The following is an 18,648-nucleotide window of genomic DNA, read 5'->3' as shown; positions in this document are numbered from 1 at the left end:
GTCGACTAGCATTTGCCAGGTGTGATAGTGGGTCAGAGTGTTAGGAATATTTTTCCTATAAATTATTGACTTATATAAAGTGCAGTTGTGTGTAACATCACCTTAAAATACCCCAAAGCAAACAGTTTATACTGTATTTTTTTTTCTAATCTTTTTTTTTCCCAATCTCCATACAATGGGATCATAGGCTTTAAAAATATAAATTAAAAATAACAAAAAAACATTACAAGAATTGTTTCTCTTGTTTACAAAATAAAGGATAATTTCAATCAATCGAGTCTAATTGTCCATTGAATCCCAGACTGTACCATAATGCTTCCTCTTATGAAACGATCAGTTGTTGCACTCATGCCAGCGAGGATCATAGTTTATGGAGCCTGTATATTATTATCATCATTACCTTAGCTAATTGGATATATTTGGTTCACAAAAAACTAATCATAGGAAGCACATTAAATTGAAGAGCTTTGAGACGCTTTCTGTGCATTTTGATGGCCCAACATCTTCACAAGATCACTCATTTAGCTTTGCTTATATATTTTCTTTAGTAATAGACTGGGAATTAAAAGAATGAACCTTTTTTGAACACCGAAGAGCCCATTTAACTAAATCACCATAATTATGGATAATTTGAGGAAAATTAATGTAATTTTACATTCAAGCAATTCATGAAACTTACCTTCTGGCACTGGTGGACTGAATGCTGGATATATTCCAAGGTCACTTGATGATAGAGTAAGACCTTTGGAACAGTTTATTTAAAAGAAATATAACACAACACTAAATAACACTATATGTAGTGTATAAAACATATAAATATATATTTGTGATCCTAGTTTTGACTGCATGGCTTGCAGACATTCCTTTTTAAAATTCACTAAGCATTCAACCATTGTCTCCTCATTCTACCAAAATGAGCATTATTTCCATCTGCTGTAGTGAATGATATGCATAATTAATAATGGTCCTTTAAAGTAGTTCTATAAAAAAAAAAACTCAGTCGTTGAAAGGTACAGGTTTGTTTCCAAGAAGTGGTGACATTTTTAAGTCTCTTAAGTTGATTTTATGAAAACAAATATCTTTTTTTGCCCACAGTAAGGATAAGGGCAGTGGCTGAGTCACAGGGATTTCTAGTAATATTAAATTATTTTATTCATAGGGAGCTTATCAGAGGATGCTAACTTAAATGGCAACTGTCACCCATAGATATTTAACCATAACTGTTCATTCAGTATAGCTTTTGAGAAAAATACCCTCCTCTCCCAAACTCTACTCCTCTCTACTACGAGATCTTTGCAAAAGGCTACCAGAATAAAAAATGGAGAATGAAGGAATAATCATTTGAATTCAGAGAACATAAAGTTAATATTAAATACATTTCAAGGACTCATTCATTTTCAATGTTGGGCTTTGCAATTGTTGGTAAAAATTAAGGATGAGACAAAATTCTGTGTAAAGGTATGGGGGTTTTTTTTACAAGTTGTGTTTATTATCCATATAAAGAGTAATAAACTCAAGGAATTATCATAAACCTAGTTGTCTACACGCAACTGCCACAGTTATTGCAAATGTAAAAGTTAATTGTTAAAAACAAGACAAAGGTTACAAATTTTACAGCTGCACCTTTGGTATAAAAAATAGCCAGAACAGTTGTCATATCCATTACTAGATTGATGTACATTCTTTGGAAGACTATGGGTCCCAGATACTAAGTAAAGCATGGTGTCCCATAGCATTTCCCTTTTTTTCTACCCTATTTTCAGGTTTCATTACATGTTGAGGAAAATATGATGACAAGTCTCTTCCACTGTGTATAAAGTATAGGATACTCACCAGATTCCTCGTACTAATATTCTCACAAAGAAACCGTTTTCGTCTATCGCCCCTAATGACTTGTATGTTACCCTCAGGTGTTCCCAGTAACACTCCTGTTGATTTTACCAAACCTATGTATTGTGACCGCCGTGAGTACCCACTACCCGACGTGCCATTTATAACTGAACTGACCCCGGAGCAGAAAGCACTGAAGGTGAAGGAATCTGGGCCCTGGAACCAGCTAACCAAAGAAGAGAAACTGGCATGTAAGTAAAGCAAGATCTGCTATTACTTTCATGCCAAGTACTTTCCAACGCACCTGAGAGCTGACGCTGAGACTCTTTACATTGTACTGATGTGCTAATGGTGGCAACCAAGTGGCTTTTGTAACAATACTAAATACAATACTAAAAAGAAAATCCCCAGTTGTGATTATCAGATAATTAATAATTAATAATTATAGTAGTGTGTGAAGTGTAGTGACCCTGCAAATGTTCTCGCTCACCTTAACATTCATGTAAATCAAAGAAACAACTTTAGAATTCCCACTTTTAAATATTCATTTAACATTAACTAGACACATTTTATATGCCATACTTTATTCAAATAGGTGACATTATGAGTGATTCCATGAACATTTCACTGCTGCCATATAACATATTTTACAGAAATACAATTAAAATGATATGTTCTGGTTATAAAACGATCTTATGGTCTGGAACTATACTGGTGTGGCATGCTCCATTACTGTATTATTTATGTTGTATTCTTTTTTGCAATATTCATGAAAGGTTAGCGCCCACTAGTGGAGATTTTACACTAACATAATTTTCAAAAGGTAATGGCAAACAGATATCAAACAGTATATGAAATATGCTGTATCAGTTACCACCAGTCGCCCTTAGCATACATATGAACATATTTCAACATAGATGAGAAGTTTTGTTATCTTCTAATGCCATTGCATTTTGCAGTATATCGGGTGAGCTTCTGTCAGTCTTACGAGGAGATGAACGCCGGATCAGGAGCAGAGTGGAAAACGATTGTAGGGGGTGTGATGTACTTCCTGGCATTCAGTGGATTGTACCTCTGGTGGCACCGCACATATGGTTAGTTGTGACCGATATTTCCTTTGCTTACATTAGGGAAGAAATGTGAAAACTCTATGATTGTAGCGGTTGAAAGTAGGGTTGACTTTCAAAGCAAAAGGTATCTGGGCAAATAATTTGGGGCCATCACTCGCCATTGCATAGATAAAGATTCCTTGCTTGCACCACTGGTGATGTCCGAGCAGCACTGAGTATTGATGGGAGCCAAGGAGAACACTAAATTATCTAGTTGATTGTGGGGAAAGATATGGATGTTTCCCAATTACAACCCTTTTCAGGTGCCCCTAAAAAGGAATAAGATTGTCAAGTTGGTTTAACCTTGCTGAAATCCAGCCCTGATTAAAAGGATGGTATCAATTTTTATTTTCATTATTAGCCTTCCTTTAGAAAGAAAAAAAGATAGGGATTGCTCAAGTGAGATCTGGTAAGGAGTGTATGAGGTCGCCCCCACCTTGTGTATTATTTTTCCACATTTTCCAGTATGAGTTGATAATTTTGTATGTCTGGTTGGTTTTTTTCTCTCCTTGGGTTCGGTTTACAGCTCTTTCTGATATCTTTTTAACCAGAAAAACTTCTGTCCACATGTGATATTTAGAACTGTGGTTATTACTGGAAGGTTGACATGTTCTTCATATATGTAATCATATAGTATCAGATATTAAAAACAGTATGGTGTAGAATAGGTAAGCATACATTATACATTATTGCTGGAAACAATAATTTTACCAGTTAAAAAGTATGAAATGGTCAGAACAGCTCATTGTCATGTTTACTTCACACAGGCCCTGATGCAGGCAGAGATCTTTATTTCTAATATGCAGTGCTATTGTGTCTGATATAATGTGATGTGCATATGACACCAAGTACATAAGCAGTGTTCTCGTAAGACTGCCCCACGTTGTTACTGTTTGAAGAGCAGAGCTAGAGACAGGGTCTTCACAGTCTAAAATAAATGGAAGAAAAGATCTTCCTCAAGTTAAAAATGCACAAATATGCTTTAGCAACCAGTGGTCCTAAATTTTGTGGTTCTTCTACAGCCTGATTAGTGTCCCGGTATGATACGCTCACTAGTAGGGTTTAAATGGTTAATCGTCTACAACATATCAATAGATCAGAAAGTATGAGATTCATTTTGTTTAGTACTCACTGTCCTGTAGAATATTAAATAATATTTCAAAGACACGTTCCCTACTAGATCTGTTCCAAGAAATACCCCTTTTCATTATCACGTAGAATGTACCTAGAATATGTGGTTACTTATATTTTGAAATGTTCTTAACAAGTTGCAAAATGTGTGAAGATGTTTTCCATTTTGCAAGTGTGATGTTAGATTACATCGTTTTGAATATTTATTAGTTATTTAACACTTATCACACACCTACAAATGTCCCTTTAACAGCATAAATGATGATATTCTTCCCCACTGTGACCTACATTAAGTTATGTAACTGAAACGTCAAACCTCTAGTGTAGATGTTTAATTTATTAAGCTAGTTTGCTGATGTGTGTTTGGACACTAGAGGGCAACAAAGATTACATCTTGACTTTTCCAAGGCGGCGCTCAGATTTAGAGAATCCATTATCAAAGTGCTCCATTTTCCTAATTATTATAAGAAGGGATTATACATTGTGTTTAATATGCTGCTCACATTCTTCTCAGGGTATATTTTCTAACGCTATGACCTTGCTAATGAAAAATATAGATTGATAAAGTTACGATACATACTCTTATCTGGCTCGTCTCGTTACTACATGCTGTAATAATCAAGACCTACTTTTTATGATAACATTTTATAACTGTTCGTGGCTGAGCCATTCAGTGTGGCTGAAACTTCTAAACCATATAATTAGGAGGGGTATCCACATACATTTGGTCAAATAGTGTGGGTGTCTGATTCCAAACAAGGTCAGATCTCCAGATGGGGAACTTGTTTTGTGATGACCTTAAAATGATCTGTGTTTTGCCACTTTTTTATTTCTGGATTTGATGATGCTATGTCCACATGACTTGCATAGACAAGTGATTAAAATCTTCACTTCTCTAAAATACTTATTTTTTAAGCATATTATGCGGGCACTCTTTGATGGACTGGAAAAATAGTTTCTACACTTTTCATCGCAGGCATCTGTACTCTGGCTATAACTGGAAGTGGTACTCTCTGTGCCACATTACAGATGGAGATAGCCTTATTGGGTGATCAGGCTCCCCAGTATGTCACTGCTCATTAGTCTGGTTTGGGAGATCTCCTTTGTAGCTGTCCTGTTTATACTATAGAGTTATATGTCTTGTTGGCACACCTTACGTACTATATTTGCCCAAGCATGTCCTTCTGAGGTGGACCATTTGAATATTACATGCTTGAGGTAAGTTCTAGGGACAGTGCCCTGTGTCCGGTCTAGGGCAACAACCTACATGAATACATAACTGACCTACAGTCAAGGGCAAGGTGGCATTGACCCCTCTGAAAGATGGTCTGATGGATCAAAGTTTATTTTTCAAATTGGTGGGAAAACGGGGAAAAATCCATTGCAGCTGGGGAGTTTTTGGATTTGATTCTTCTCAATATATTGTGATCCTGCACCCACACAGGGTACCAAGTCAAATGCGGCCTGCGAGACCTCGAGGTGCGGCCCGCGTAAGATCGGCAGCCAGGGCAACCGATCTTACGCGAGCCTCACCTCAAGCCCTGCTACTTACTTGTGGGAGGGTCTTCTGGACTGCACAGAGGAAGCGGAGTTCACGTGACATCCTACTTCCTCTGTGCTTTAGCAGAGAAGGCAGAGGGAGGCCGCGCCCCCTGCTGAAGTCTGTGAGCGGCATCGAGGAGCTGCAGTGCAGGTAAGGGGGTGGGGAGGGTGTTTGAATGAGTGTGTGTGATTGAGGGAATTAATCTGTGAATGAATGATTATATGAATAAATGAGTGTGTGTGTGTGATAGCATGGATGTGTAAGTGCTGGAACCTAGGCATGATGGGACCGTGATTGCTGGTAGGAATCACACTCCTATCATGCCAAGTCAGCCAGTACATGCTGAAACCTGGCCAGCTGCCCCCCTTGTGTAGTGATGCTGCCAGCAGTATGGGGTCTGCACTTACAGCCACCCTGTACCAGCATGTACTGGCTGACTTGGCATGATAGGAGTGTGATTGCTAACAGCAGTATGGGGTCTGCACTTACAGCCACCCTGTACCAGCATGTACTGGCTGACTTGGCATGATAGGAGTGTGATTGCTAACAGCAATCACAGTCCCATAATGCCTAGGCTCCAGCATTTACTGGATGGATGTGTAAGTGCTGGAACCTAGGCATGATGGGACTGTGATTGCTGTTAGCAATCACACTCCTATCATGCCAAGTCAGCCAGTACATGCTGAAACCTGGCTAGCTGCCCCCCTTGTGTATTGATGCTGCCAGCAGTATGGGGTCTGCACATCACTTACAGCCACCCTGTACCAGCGTGTATTGGCTGACTTGGCATGATAGGAGTGTGATTGCTAACAGCAATCACAGTCCCATCATGCCTAGGTTCCAGCATTTACTGGATGGATGTATAAGTGCTGGAACCTAGGCATGATGGGACTGTGACTACTGTTAGCAATCACACTCCTATCATGCCAAGTCAGCCAGTACATGCTGAAACCTAGCTAGCTGCCCCCCTTGTGTAGTGATGCTGCCAGCAGTATGGGGTCTGCACATCACTTACAGCCACCCTGTACCAGCATGTACTGGCTGACTTGGCATGATAGGAGTGTGATTGCTAACAGCAATCACAGCGAGCACAGTCCCATCATGCCTAGGTACCAGCATTTACTGGTTGCCTGGGTATGATAGGAGTGTGATTGCTGTTAGCAATCACACTCCTATCATGCCAAGTCATATTGCTAATTTTGTCCAATTGTGTGTTACCTACTTTTATTAAACATGTGAGTTTTTATTATTATTTTTAAAGGTGGGGGTCATTTTCGGTTTTGGCTAAGTGAACCCTGAATGTTTTGGTCCAGAATTTTCATTTTAGTTCATCCCTAGAATAAATCTAGGGAATCCTGAATTTGTAGTCGCAAAACTTTCAAGGCCCAGAAATCAGTGAGAGGAAGAGTAAAGGTTTTGTGTCATTTTACTTTATTTTAATCTGCATATTTTATTAAAGGCCATATTTTTTGTCACAGTGAAAAATGAGTGCGGCCCGCGCACGTATACAATTCTGATGAAGTGGCCCACTGCAGAAAAAACTTGGACACCCCTGCTCTAGGGTATTAAAGCCACAGTCTTGGTGAATTAATCAGCCACAGTTTATTATCGCTCCACATCCACAGTTGTTAACAGAATCATACATCCAAAACAAAAACCCTACAAACAAAAGCCTAGCTCATCTAAGCTCTTACTAACAAACATATATGTCTCTTACTAAGCAGGGTCTAAACTAAACAAAATGTAGGTTCACCAACCTTTTAGATTGCCTCTTTAGTGCATAGCAAGCCTTGCTGCTTCCAGGCCTCAAACAAAAACTCTCCTTTCTGTTAATCAGGCAAGGCTTTATTGCAGTCACTGCAGCTAATCACTTACAACTGACCAGTGCTTTGGAGTGAGCCTGAACTCCTGGCCTGGATTCTCTTACACTCCAGGTGTATGTAAACTGTGGGGTAGAGCACCGGCCCACCCTACTCTCCGTATGTTCCACCCCAGGGGCCCATGTATACTCTTAGCGGTATGTGGCACAACACATACTACCCTCTGGGGCTACATATCATACCAAACCCTCCAAAACCTAGGGTGGATGCACCTTATCACAAAATATATAGGGAGAGAAAGAGATATTATTACATTAACCTTTTGAGTAAGTTATGGTGGGTAAGGGTGATGGAAAACCCTTCCACTAAAATTAAGGGGGTAGTAGAAGCATTATTAAACACTCATCTACAGACACCAGACGAGCCAGAAGGCTTGTTTTTCCCTCAGAAATCTCATGGTGCTGCCACAACCACAAGGGATTCTGGGTAGGCACATGCAAATAAGGTAAAAAATTGTCACCTTTTGCCTTATACAGCGGATATTATTTTCAATAATAGTTTCTCTGGAACACATCAAATACTACACTCTTCCTGCAGTCTGTCTAGATAAAGGGCATACCGAGATGTGTGCCTCCCCTTTCTGTCTGCAAGAGCAGTGACTAAGGAAACCGTGGTATGACATCATATTGCAGCACATTTGCTCACTGCTACCAAGGAGTCACAAGGACAAGGAAATGTTTGCATAATTTCCTACTCTTTTCCACAGCAGATATGGGAACTGTTGGAAATGTAAATCAGAATTAAAAAAACCTTGCATGATACCAGACCACTCATAACCTACCTGAAATTAATGCCTCTTTCAGAATTGTAAGTAGCTAAAGAAACTAGCAAAATATGCAGAAGACTTTACAAAAAAATAAACAGGTATCAACCTTTATGTAGTTATTACAGTTCAAATTGCGTGGGACAATTGCTTCTTTTTTATTGCTGTATTCTGTTTTTATTCTTGTAAATGAGGTATGCTAATCTTATCACCAAGGTAGTATCTGCACACGTCTAAATAACATGCACATTCCAAGGCGAAAATAAATGTCAGGTTCTATACAATGTTTAAACAATGCCTTAAATTATGTGTAATGGCTATGTAATTACATTTACGTATATAGTGCCAACAGATTCCGTAGTGCTTTACAATTAGAGTTGGTAGGATAAATCACACACAATAACAAACTGGTACATAAGGAGAAGAGGGCGCTGCTCCTGCGAGCTTACAGTCTAGTCAGTTGACAGGGAAGTGAAACAGGAGAGTTAGATTGTTCTGCATAGACGTGCTATGTATGGTTAGGTCAGGTGATACACAGAAAGACAAAAAATAAAGAATGTGATTGGTCAACGAAGCAAATACCTTGGCACATAGTGTCATAAAACATTGCCATGTTTTTGGTTAAAGCTAACAAAACAAGGTGAGTGTGTTATGTATAGGACATGGAAAATACAGGATGATTGGAGCAGTACTGACTTGGCTGAAACATGGGTGGACAATCGGATTTCTTCACAAATATTGAAAATATGTCCAACTCATTAATCCCACTTCTACCTAATAGTGGTATATTTTGAGCACTGCAAAATAGGGAAGTATGCTTATTATTACATAAATGAAGGCTAAAATAAGAAATTCCTTTATATTAGGGTTTTAAACTGAAATCTACAACTACTCAGCAACAAAGAACATTATTGTTTTGTTCACAAAGCAAATACCTTGGCACACACCGCCATGAAAACATTGCCATGTTTATGGTTAAGCTAATACAACACATACATGTTAAAACAATATTACAATTCCATTCAAACTTACAGAATGTGCCCAGATATTGTTAGTAAATAAAATTCAAGCCATGCAAGGCATAACCTCTCTGGTTTTATCCCATATGGATAAAACCAGCTAAAATGAGGTGTACTAAATTGTGATGAATCAAGTGAAATATATATATTTTTTCTTTTCTGTAGCATGTACCATGCAATGACAGTTATGAACATAGGTTCCATAGAATAACATGAAAAACTTCTTTTGCTGTGAAAAATCTCAAAATCTTTAGCTAATTCTACCACATATTCCAAATTTGTATGCAGAAGTCAGGCTTTAAACAACTGCACTCAAATGCTTTATATTATACTTTTCAATTTATGTGACAGGGAATGATTACTCAATTGCTTTAAAACATACGGCTAATAATAAGTAATAATATAGTGTATGATGTCAAAAAGGAATTCAACTCATAGTGCTGTCTCGTTGTATATGTAGTATTATGTTGGGATCACACAATTATGCACTTGTAGCTGAGAACAGAAATATTTTCACCGTATATGTAACAGGATTTGTTAAGGCTACACATGATGACTTTCAGCAGTGATTACCACTTGCCGTAATCAGCAATCATTAGCGTAAGAATATGCTGCAATAACACTGTGCTGTAGGCTGTTGACTGTTTTTATTATTTATTATATTATATTATGTCATACCCCTTCCCAGAAGGGCTTAATATTTTAATTGTATAAATAAAGGTGTTGCCACGCTCCGTCTTCCAACCATTGACATCTCTCCCTTAAGGACACCCAACAAACCTATAAGAAACATAAGGAAACTTTGGTCCCAGATTGGTGTTACACTAAACAGATCCCAAAGTTCATAAGGTGCAGTTGAAGGCAGATAACAGAAGATGTAATATATACAGTGGGGCAAAAAAGTATTTAGTCAGCCACCATTTGTGCAAGTTCTCCCACTTACAAAGATGCGAGAGACCTATAATTTTCACCATAGGTACACTTCAACTATGAGAGACAGAATGAGACAACAAAGTCCATAAATCACATTGTCTGATTTTTAAAGAATTTATTTGCAAATTATGGTGGAAAATAAGTATTTGGTCAATAACAAATGTTCATATCAATACTTTGTTATATACCCTTTGTTGGCAATGACAGAGGTCAAACGTTTTCTGTAAGTCTTCGCATGGTTTTCACACACTGTTGGTATTTTGGACCATTCCTCCATGCAGATCTCCTCTAGAGCAGTGATGTTTTGGGGCTGTCGCTGGGAAACACGGACTTTCAACTCCCTCCAAAGGTTTTCTATGGAGTTGAGATCTGGAGACTGGCTAGGCCACTTCAGGTCCTTGAAATGCGTCTTACGAAGCCACTCCTTCGTTGCCCGGGCGGGGTGTTTGGGATCATTGTCATGCTGAAAGACCCAGCCACGTTTCATCTTCAATGCCCTTGCTGATGGAAGGAGGTTTTCACTCAAAATCTCACGATACATGGCCCCATTCATTCTTTCCTTTACACGGATCAGTCGTCCTGATCCTTTTGCAGAAAAACAGCCCCAAAGCATGATGTTTCCACCTCCATGCTTCAACGTAGGTATGGTGTTCTTTGGATGCAACTCACCATTCTTTCTCCTCCAAACACGACGAGTTGAACTTCTACCAAAACGTTTTACCTTGGTTTCATCTGACCATATGACCCAATCCTCTTCTGGATCATCCAAATGCTCTCTAGCATACTTCAGACGGGCCCGGAAATGTACTGGCTTAAGCAGGGGGACACGTCTGACACTGCATAATTTGAGTCCCTGGCGGCGTAGTGTGTTACTGATGGTAGCCTTTGTTACTTTGGTCCCATCTGTCTGCAGGTCATTCACTAGGTCCCCCCGTGTGGTTCTGGGATTTTTACTCACCGTTTTTGTGATCATTTTGACACCACGGGGTGAGATCTTGCATGGAGCCCCAGATTGAGGGAGATTATTATTGGGCCTGTATGTCTTCCATTTTTGAATAATTGCTCCCACAGTTGATTGCTTCACACCAAGCTGCTTGCCTATTGCAGATTCAGTCTTCCCAGCCTGGTGCAGGTCTATAATTTTGTTTCTGGTGTCCTTCGACAGCTCTTTGGTCTTGGCCATAGTGGGGTTCGGAGTGTGACTGTTTTAGGTTGTGGACAGGTGTCTTTTATACTGATAACAAGTTCAAACAGGTGCCATTAATACAGGTAACGAGTGGAGGACAGAAGAGACTCTTAAAGAAGATGTTACAGGTCTGTGAGAGCCAGATATCTTGCTTGTTTTGTAGGTGCCCAAATACTTATTTTACCGAGGAATTTACCAATGAATTCATTAGAAATCCTACAATGTGATTTCCTGTATTTTTCCCCCCATTCTGTCTCTCATAGTTGAAGTGTACCTATGGTGAAAATTACAGGCCTCTCTCATCTTTTTAAGTGGGAGAACTTGCACAATTGGTGGCTAACTAAATACTTTTTTTGGCCCACTGTAAACCTTGAACAATGTATGGTTATGGGTGCAGCAGGGACAGTTAAAACAGAGCAGTGGGGCTGCTAAAACAATTTTAACCACATCTACACCTTGCTGAAGCTAACTAATTGTCAGGGAGCAGGAGAGTAACAATCATGGTCACAGGGGTTGCAGCTGCGACTGGGCTCGCACCTCTAGTAGGCCCATGCTATCCCTATGACTGCCCCTATACAATTGGATGATCTCTCACACTCTTTCCCTGCATGCTGTCTGATGCAGCATGCAGGAAGTGGCATCACATCCATTTCTAGCATGCTTATGTAGTCTGCATGGAGGGAGCGGGATACAGGGAAGCTTGTCTGCGGCTTGGATGGCATAGACAAGCTGTTTGGATACAAAGCTGGCACTGACTAGCTTGGTGAAGTCAGGTAGGGTGACCAGGGAATGAGAAGTACTTACACCATTGAACAAATCACAAGCACCTAAAGATTCTGCTCATTATGTTCCATTGTCCTGGCAAGTTAACTACAATTCATGATAGCTTGTGAGCAAAAGCAGTGTGTGATTTCACACATCCTTACACTGCTCAAAGTCTGAGACAAGCTGAGTGTTCTTTGGAATAAAGCATTAGTGCTGGAAACAGGAGACCCAGGACCTTGCCCATTTCAATGGCATGCCTGTTGGACTGAGCATTTCTACAGTTGCTTGAGCATTTCTCATTTGCTTATCTACAATTGTTCTAAATGTTTGCATGAAATAAATCCTTAAATCTATTGTTCAGCATCTTATAAAACATAAAAATATATATTATAGAAAGGAAGAAAGAAGACATTTAACTGTTGTGTGACTCTCTTTTGTAGTCATCAAAATTCACCAAAATTTTAAACATACAGCAAGGGGAATTATTATATTTTTGTTACTGACATTAAAATAACAAAACACAGTGAACTGTACAAGGAAGTCAGTAAGGAGAGGTCAGCTGAGGTGTTCCATAAAATGTGTCTTGTATGTCCCCGCTGCTTCCCTGGGAAACTGATTTAAGGCTGCTGTTTCTATGAATTACTTTCCCTTGTTAAAGCAAGCCGCTTTTTGTCAGTTAAACTGACAGCAGAGATAAAAAAAAGGGCTGGTGTTAGTGTCTGCGTTGCACAAGAAACCACCCTTGTCACCAATGAACACCTGCCAACAACTTAATTTTTTTCAACAAATTTCCTTTATAACTGCCAAAATTACATATTATTCCCATCTTTTTGTTCTTCCTGTTCATTTCTGTCCCATACATTCTGGCCTCTTTAAAGTGACATCTGGCTGTTCCAGAGGTTTTAACTCTCAGTTATATGAAAGTGTGGGCAGGCAACACAAACTATACACACTTTGGAGGGATAATGACGGGAAAGCATTTATAAACTGGTTAAAAAAATAAAGGAATAAATGCAAAGGTAGAACATAGTATACATACTATATAACTGAACATAAATATCAAAGAAAATGCTGATGAACACTGTAGATTTAGCAAGAAGAAAACAAATGAGCGTCAATTTATGAAATGACCAAACGTATGTGGACACTTGACCATCACTCCTATATAAGATTTTTGGACATCCCAATCTAAAACCATGGTCATTAATATGGCGTTACCCCCCTTTGCGGCTAAAACAGCCTCCGCTCTAGTTGGGAATGTTTTCCACAATATCTGGGAGTGTGTCTTTGGACATTTTCCACAAAGTTGGAAGCATTCAATTGTCTAAAATGTAGCATTAACATTAACCTTCACTTGTACTAAGAGGCCTAGCTCAAACCCCCCAAAACAGCTCTGGACCATTATCCCTCTGCCACCAAACGTTATACTAGGTACTATGCATTAAGGTAGGTAGTGTTCCCCTGTCATCCTCCAAACTCAGATTTGTCCTTCAGACTTCCAGCTGGCAGCACAGCCATGGAAACCCATTTCATAAAACTCACGATTTACAGCACTTGTGCTGATGTGGCCAAAAGGCAATTTTGGAGGAACTCTGTAGTTAGCGATGCCATACAGGACAGGTGATTTTTATGCGCCGAGTGCTTACGCACTCTGTGAGTGAGTGTGCGTGGTCTACCGCTTTGTGGGCGTGCTGTTGTTACTGACTCACAATAAAACCACTTACAGTTGACATCAGCGGGAATGTCCCCAACATCAGCAGGACCGCTCCACTGACATCAGCAGGACCGCCCATTGACATCAATGGGCAATCCTGACCACATCCTACAAGGAATATAAAGTAATTTTTTGTTTTAGCATAACTTGGCAAAAATTTTATTTATTAAGTTAACAAAGTAAATGTAAGTTCATCACTAAATAGTTTAAATCAGTCTGGTAATTATTGGAAGGAAGTGATCTCTTCTGTGTTTTAACCCTGTCTATTGTTTGAATTTGACTGAAAAGAAATCATATTGAAAGGAATATAGGAATGTGCTTAACCTGCCAAACTACATACAGCTCTTGTAATTATGAATTCTTTATTATCTGTAATTTATTTATTACCCTCAGAAAGGAGACTTGTTTATAGTTTACAAAGTGTAAATACTCATTCAGATCTCCTGCAAACCCCTAATTTGTAATTCATATCAGAAAAAAAACAGAATTTTCTAGAAAAAATGTATTTTTAAATAGAGATTTATCATTCAATTAAAAACTAACCATGATGTTACAGTGCCTCTGGATAAAGCTGTTGGTTTCCTAAATAAACCCAAAAGATGATATGCAGATAAACTCCTTAATCATTAATGCACCATAATGCCAACGAGTTAAGCACTGGAAAAAAAACTCATCTGTTCCATTAGTGCAGCTGAAAACACCATCTGGTTTGTTGTCTCAATGAAAACTATCTCGGCATTTCTTAAAGAACCACTATAATATACCAAAAAAATTGAATAAATGTAATAATAATAATAAAAAAATACTGCAAAGAGCTAAAAAACAAAGACAATAGAATTAACTGTTAATGAAGAAAAAAATGAACTATGTGGAAAAATTTGGCACTTTAGACTACAAATCTAGTTTTATAGCTAAATAGCTCTCAGGTTGTTTTCTGGAATGCGTGCTTTATTATTTGATCCTTGCAGAGGAATGTTATCTTTTGCTTTGTAAGCTTCATTAACAACATTAGACTCAGGTACATGAGCCTGAAAACTGCAAACCCTGTGGTCATTAAAATCCTATACACAAATGATATGAAATATATCTTGGCTGCGACATGTAACTTACTTATGATAATAAAATTCCATACCGGATTATACCCATTCTGGAAATGGTGGTGGCTGTAACTTGGATGTGACAACCTGCTCTGACTCTTTGTGAGGCTGAGCAGCAGGGAAGGGCTCTCACCTTCTGGCCCGGAAGCATTTACTGCCTCCCAGTAGCTATCCTATACACTCACAAACACATATACACTTACTGTAATTCACACATCCCCTCTGACACACATACTTACACTAAAACATACCCACTCCGGCATACCGCACTCTATCAATCAAACTTCACTCTCTCACACATTCCATTCCTACCTTCCGCCTCTTAGCGGGTTCTGCCTGGGCCAGGCCACTCTAAGAGGTGGAACTTAGCGGGTTCTGCCTGGGCCAGGCCACTCTAAGTTCCGCCTCTTAGAGTGGCCTGGCCCAGGCTTTGACTGCCCCCTGCCTTGGGGGCTAGCTAAGTGTGATTTCCAGTCATTTAAATGTTGAGATAAAATATGCAATAAATGTAAACTTCAACGGTTGATTATATACCCAAACCTGCCAACTGTCCTAGGTTTAACAAGATTTCTTGTAATTTCATAACCTGGCTCCCAGCAGAATCTGTTCATTGGCGAGTAGAAGTATCAGAACCTAAAGTAACCTATCAAACTATTTTGGTGTAACTACAAAAATCTATTAGGGCCGTTTTATCTTTTTGTTACTTCAGTTTTAGGCAACTTTTCCTTTGCTGTTTTGCATGCAAATCAGTGATTCTTTATTGTATTCATTAATTTACATATTAGGTCACTTGTTGAGAAAGTGAATCCATCAAACATAAAGCCACCTTCCGCTTGAATACATTCATTTTAATGCTTTACACGCTTGTCCCAAACATTTAACAGATTCATTTGAATTGTACTTGTTTCAAGGGATTGTAACTGTTTTTAAATTGTTGAAAACCTTGATAATTAATAATTCTATGCAAGACAGATGTGACAAAGTCGATTAAGTGTGTGGATATACAGTGAATGTTACTCAAAAAAGGCAGTATGGGAAACCGTAGTATAATGTAAATCTCTTTTAAACTGTAATAATCTGCTTTTCGATGTGGCCTTTATTCTACTAAGCAGTACACAAAGAACTAAATATCCATGTTGGTGCACTTATTTTGTATTAAACAAAAATGTCCTTTAGTCTGCATGGGTCTACTTTAGTGACAACTATAGATAAATCTTTTTGGGAATGCAGCTCTGTTGTTCTTCCCTTTTCAGAAACCACTTTACTACAGAATTACCTTAATTTTACATTCGTTCATAATTTGTATAGTTCCTCACTTGTACTCACTAGTTTGAAAGCAACCAAATCACACAGAATGTTTAGATGTAATTATGCTGTAGTTTGGTGGCAATTTTAGTTTATTTTCTGCTACAGACAACAAATTGAAGAGAAATTGTGAAGTTTTTTTATCCTTATTATATTCTCATTGTTGCTAATATAGTGTAGTTATACGGAAGAGACTCAAAATGCATTGCTTTCAATGGGTTTAGGGGCAGCCCATTGTCCTTATGGGGTTAATGTGAAGTATTGATTTTTGTAACACCATCAAGCTCCACATAACAATTTGGAAGCAAAAGGTGGAGGAGGGCCTTGCCCAAAAGAGGTTACTGTCTAGAAGGAGGTGGGGGTAAATTACACAAGGAGTGAAAGTGCAAGTGTTTGATCATCCACACAAATTTTACTTAATAAATAATATCACAAGACATATGTAAAAAGGGACTGAAGAGTAAGATGGCATGATAGAAGTTACCAGACAGCAGAAGTGAGGCTTGGAAAGGTGAGGCTGTTGTACATGGGAAGAGGGGAACTAACTTGCCAGTTGATAGTTTACCCTAAAGAAGTATGTTTTGAAGAGCTGTAGACATTGATAACTTGGAGTATGTATCCCTTAGAATTCCCTACCCTGAGTTATCCAACTCTCCTCTTGTCTTCACACAATTCGCATTGAGGCTGTCAAATTAATGTTAGTGATGAGGGATGGAAATGAGAGTTTAAGAGAGGTTGGATCTTGGGAATAGTGTTGATATTCAGTTAGAAAAAGAGCTAAGGCAATTAGTGAAATAATCGAAAAGTTAGTGATAGAGGTCAGAGGAAGAAAGGTAGATCTGAGTGTCTTCAACATCCAGGTTGGCAAAGGGCAAAAGTAGTTTGCCAAGTGAGACAGTGTAAAGTGAGAACAGAAGGTGTTTATAATTCAGCCTTGGGTTAAGCCAAATGAGAGGGGATGAGTTACCTGAAAAGAGGACACTGAAAGTGCAGTTAGATTGACAACCAAGAAAGAACAGTGTCACAGAGACCAAGATTGTGAAGGGTTTGAAAAAGAAGTAGATGGTCCACAGTGTCGAAGGTGGCAGAAAGGTCCAAAAGGAGTAGCACAGATTTGTTAGTCATCCATTTTGCAGTGAGTCAATTATTATTAGTTGCTTTATTAAAAGTACTTTCAGTGTCGACAGTAGAATCAAGTTAGAACTTGGAATCGAGAAATAGCTGGATATTGTCAAGATGTTCAAGAAGCTTGAAGATGAGAGTGTGCAGAAATGTAATTCCTAGTGTGAGGCTGTTAACCCCAGACAGATGATTAGCATGGCATTTGGGTACAGGTGCTATGCAGATCATACATATGGGTCCCTGGGGTGGAGCGATTGGAGAGCAGGGTGGGCCAATGCTCCACCCCAGGGACCCATATGTATGGTTCTGCGTGTAGCAGCACTGAGATTATATGAATATGTTGGAATTGGGTCGCCTTTATTCTTCAGAATATAACTTTTTTGTGTTTTTCTTCTCAGTGTATGGCCCTGTTCCTATAACCCTCTCCAAGGAATGGATAGAAGTGCAGTCCAAGAGAATGATTGACATGAGAGTGAATCCTGTCACTGGCTTCTCATCTAAATGGGACTATGAGAACAAGTGTTGGAAATAGCACTTTGTGTATAATCTTTCTATATTCAATAAAAATGATATTTCTGTAAGTCATATTTGAATTTGTTATTGAAAATATGTGATATTCATCAATGTGCCGATCAAAAAAAGAAGCATAACTACCTTTACAAGTAAGCATTATTATTTTAGGCATTATCAACTCTTGACAGTGTTCAAATCATTAATCAACATGGGGGGAAAACAACAAATTTTTCTCCTTGACCGTGCTGTATGCAGTAGTGTAAGTTAACACTGAAAGCAAAGTGTCATTTTGTGCCAATAAACATCTCTTATCTGTGGATCTGGAGGTTGCCATTGTTGTCAATCATGATGTTTTGGTTGACTTTTCCTGCTCAGACAGCAAATTGAGCTGATACTTAATAGAAATGCCACTCAATTCCTTGCTGTCCAGCTGGGGGATTAAGACTAAACCAGAGACAATATGATATGGAGTCAGGGTGTTTATCTAGAACATTGGGCTAGGAAAAAACAGCTACAAATGGCTAATATGCAGCTACCTTATAATATAATATAAACAATTTTTTTGTTAAAGTGCGATATTGGTAAAAAAAAAAAAAAAAGGAGTCTTCCTTTAAGTGGTTGATTTATAGTACTGTGTAAGGATACTAGCAAACAAAGACATGTTTGTTGTGGGAAATAATGAGAATGAAACTCTGTCAATATGCCGTATTGGCTCGGATATAGGCCGCCCCCGTATAT

The 18,648-nt window shown here is 38.7% G+C and overlaps 1 protein-coding gene across 1 annotated transcript; it reads left to right on the top strand.

The window, feature by feature from the left end:
- Window positions 1-1,888: 1,888 nt before the first annotated feature.
- LOC149302523 (cytochrome c oxidase subunit 4 isoform 1, mitochondrial-like) lies at window positions 1,889-17,929 on the top strand. Its single transcript, XM_089482218.1, has 3 exons — window positions 1,889-2,081; window positions 2,790-2,924; window positions 17,796-17,929. Exons 1-3 carry the CDS (start codon window positions 1,889-1,891, stop codon window positions 17,927-17,929), a joined length of 462 nt encoding a protein of 153 aa, XP_089338344.1.
- The last annotated feature ends 719 nt before the right edge of the window (window positions 17,930-18,648 follow it).

This window comes from Sceloporus occidentalis, unplaced genomic scaffold (assembly GCF_023333645.1).
Source record: "Sceloporus occidentalis isolate IW3139 unplaced genomic scaffold, rSceOcc1.0.p SCAF_18, whole genome shotgun sequence".
Lineage (NCBI taxonomy): Eukaryota > Metazoa > Chordata > Lepidosauria > Squamata > Phrynosomatidae > Sceloporus > Sceloporus occidentalis.
This window is presented reverse-complemented; position numbering and strand designations above follow the sequence as displayed.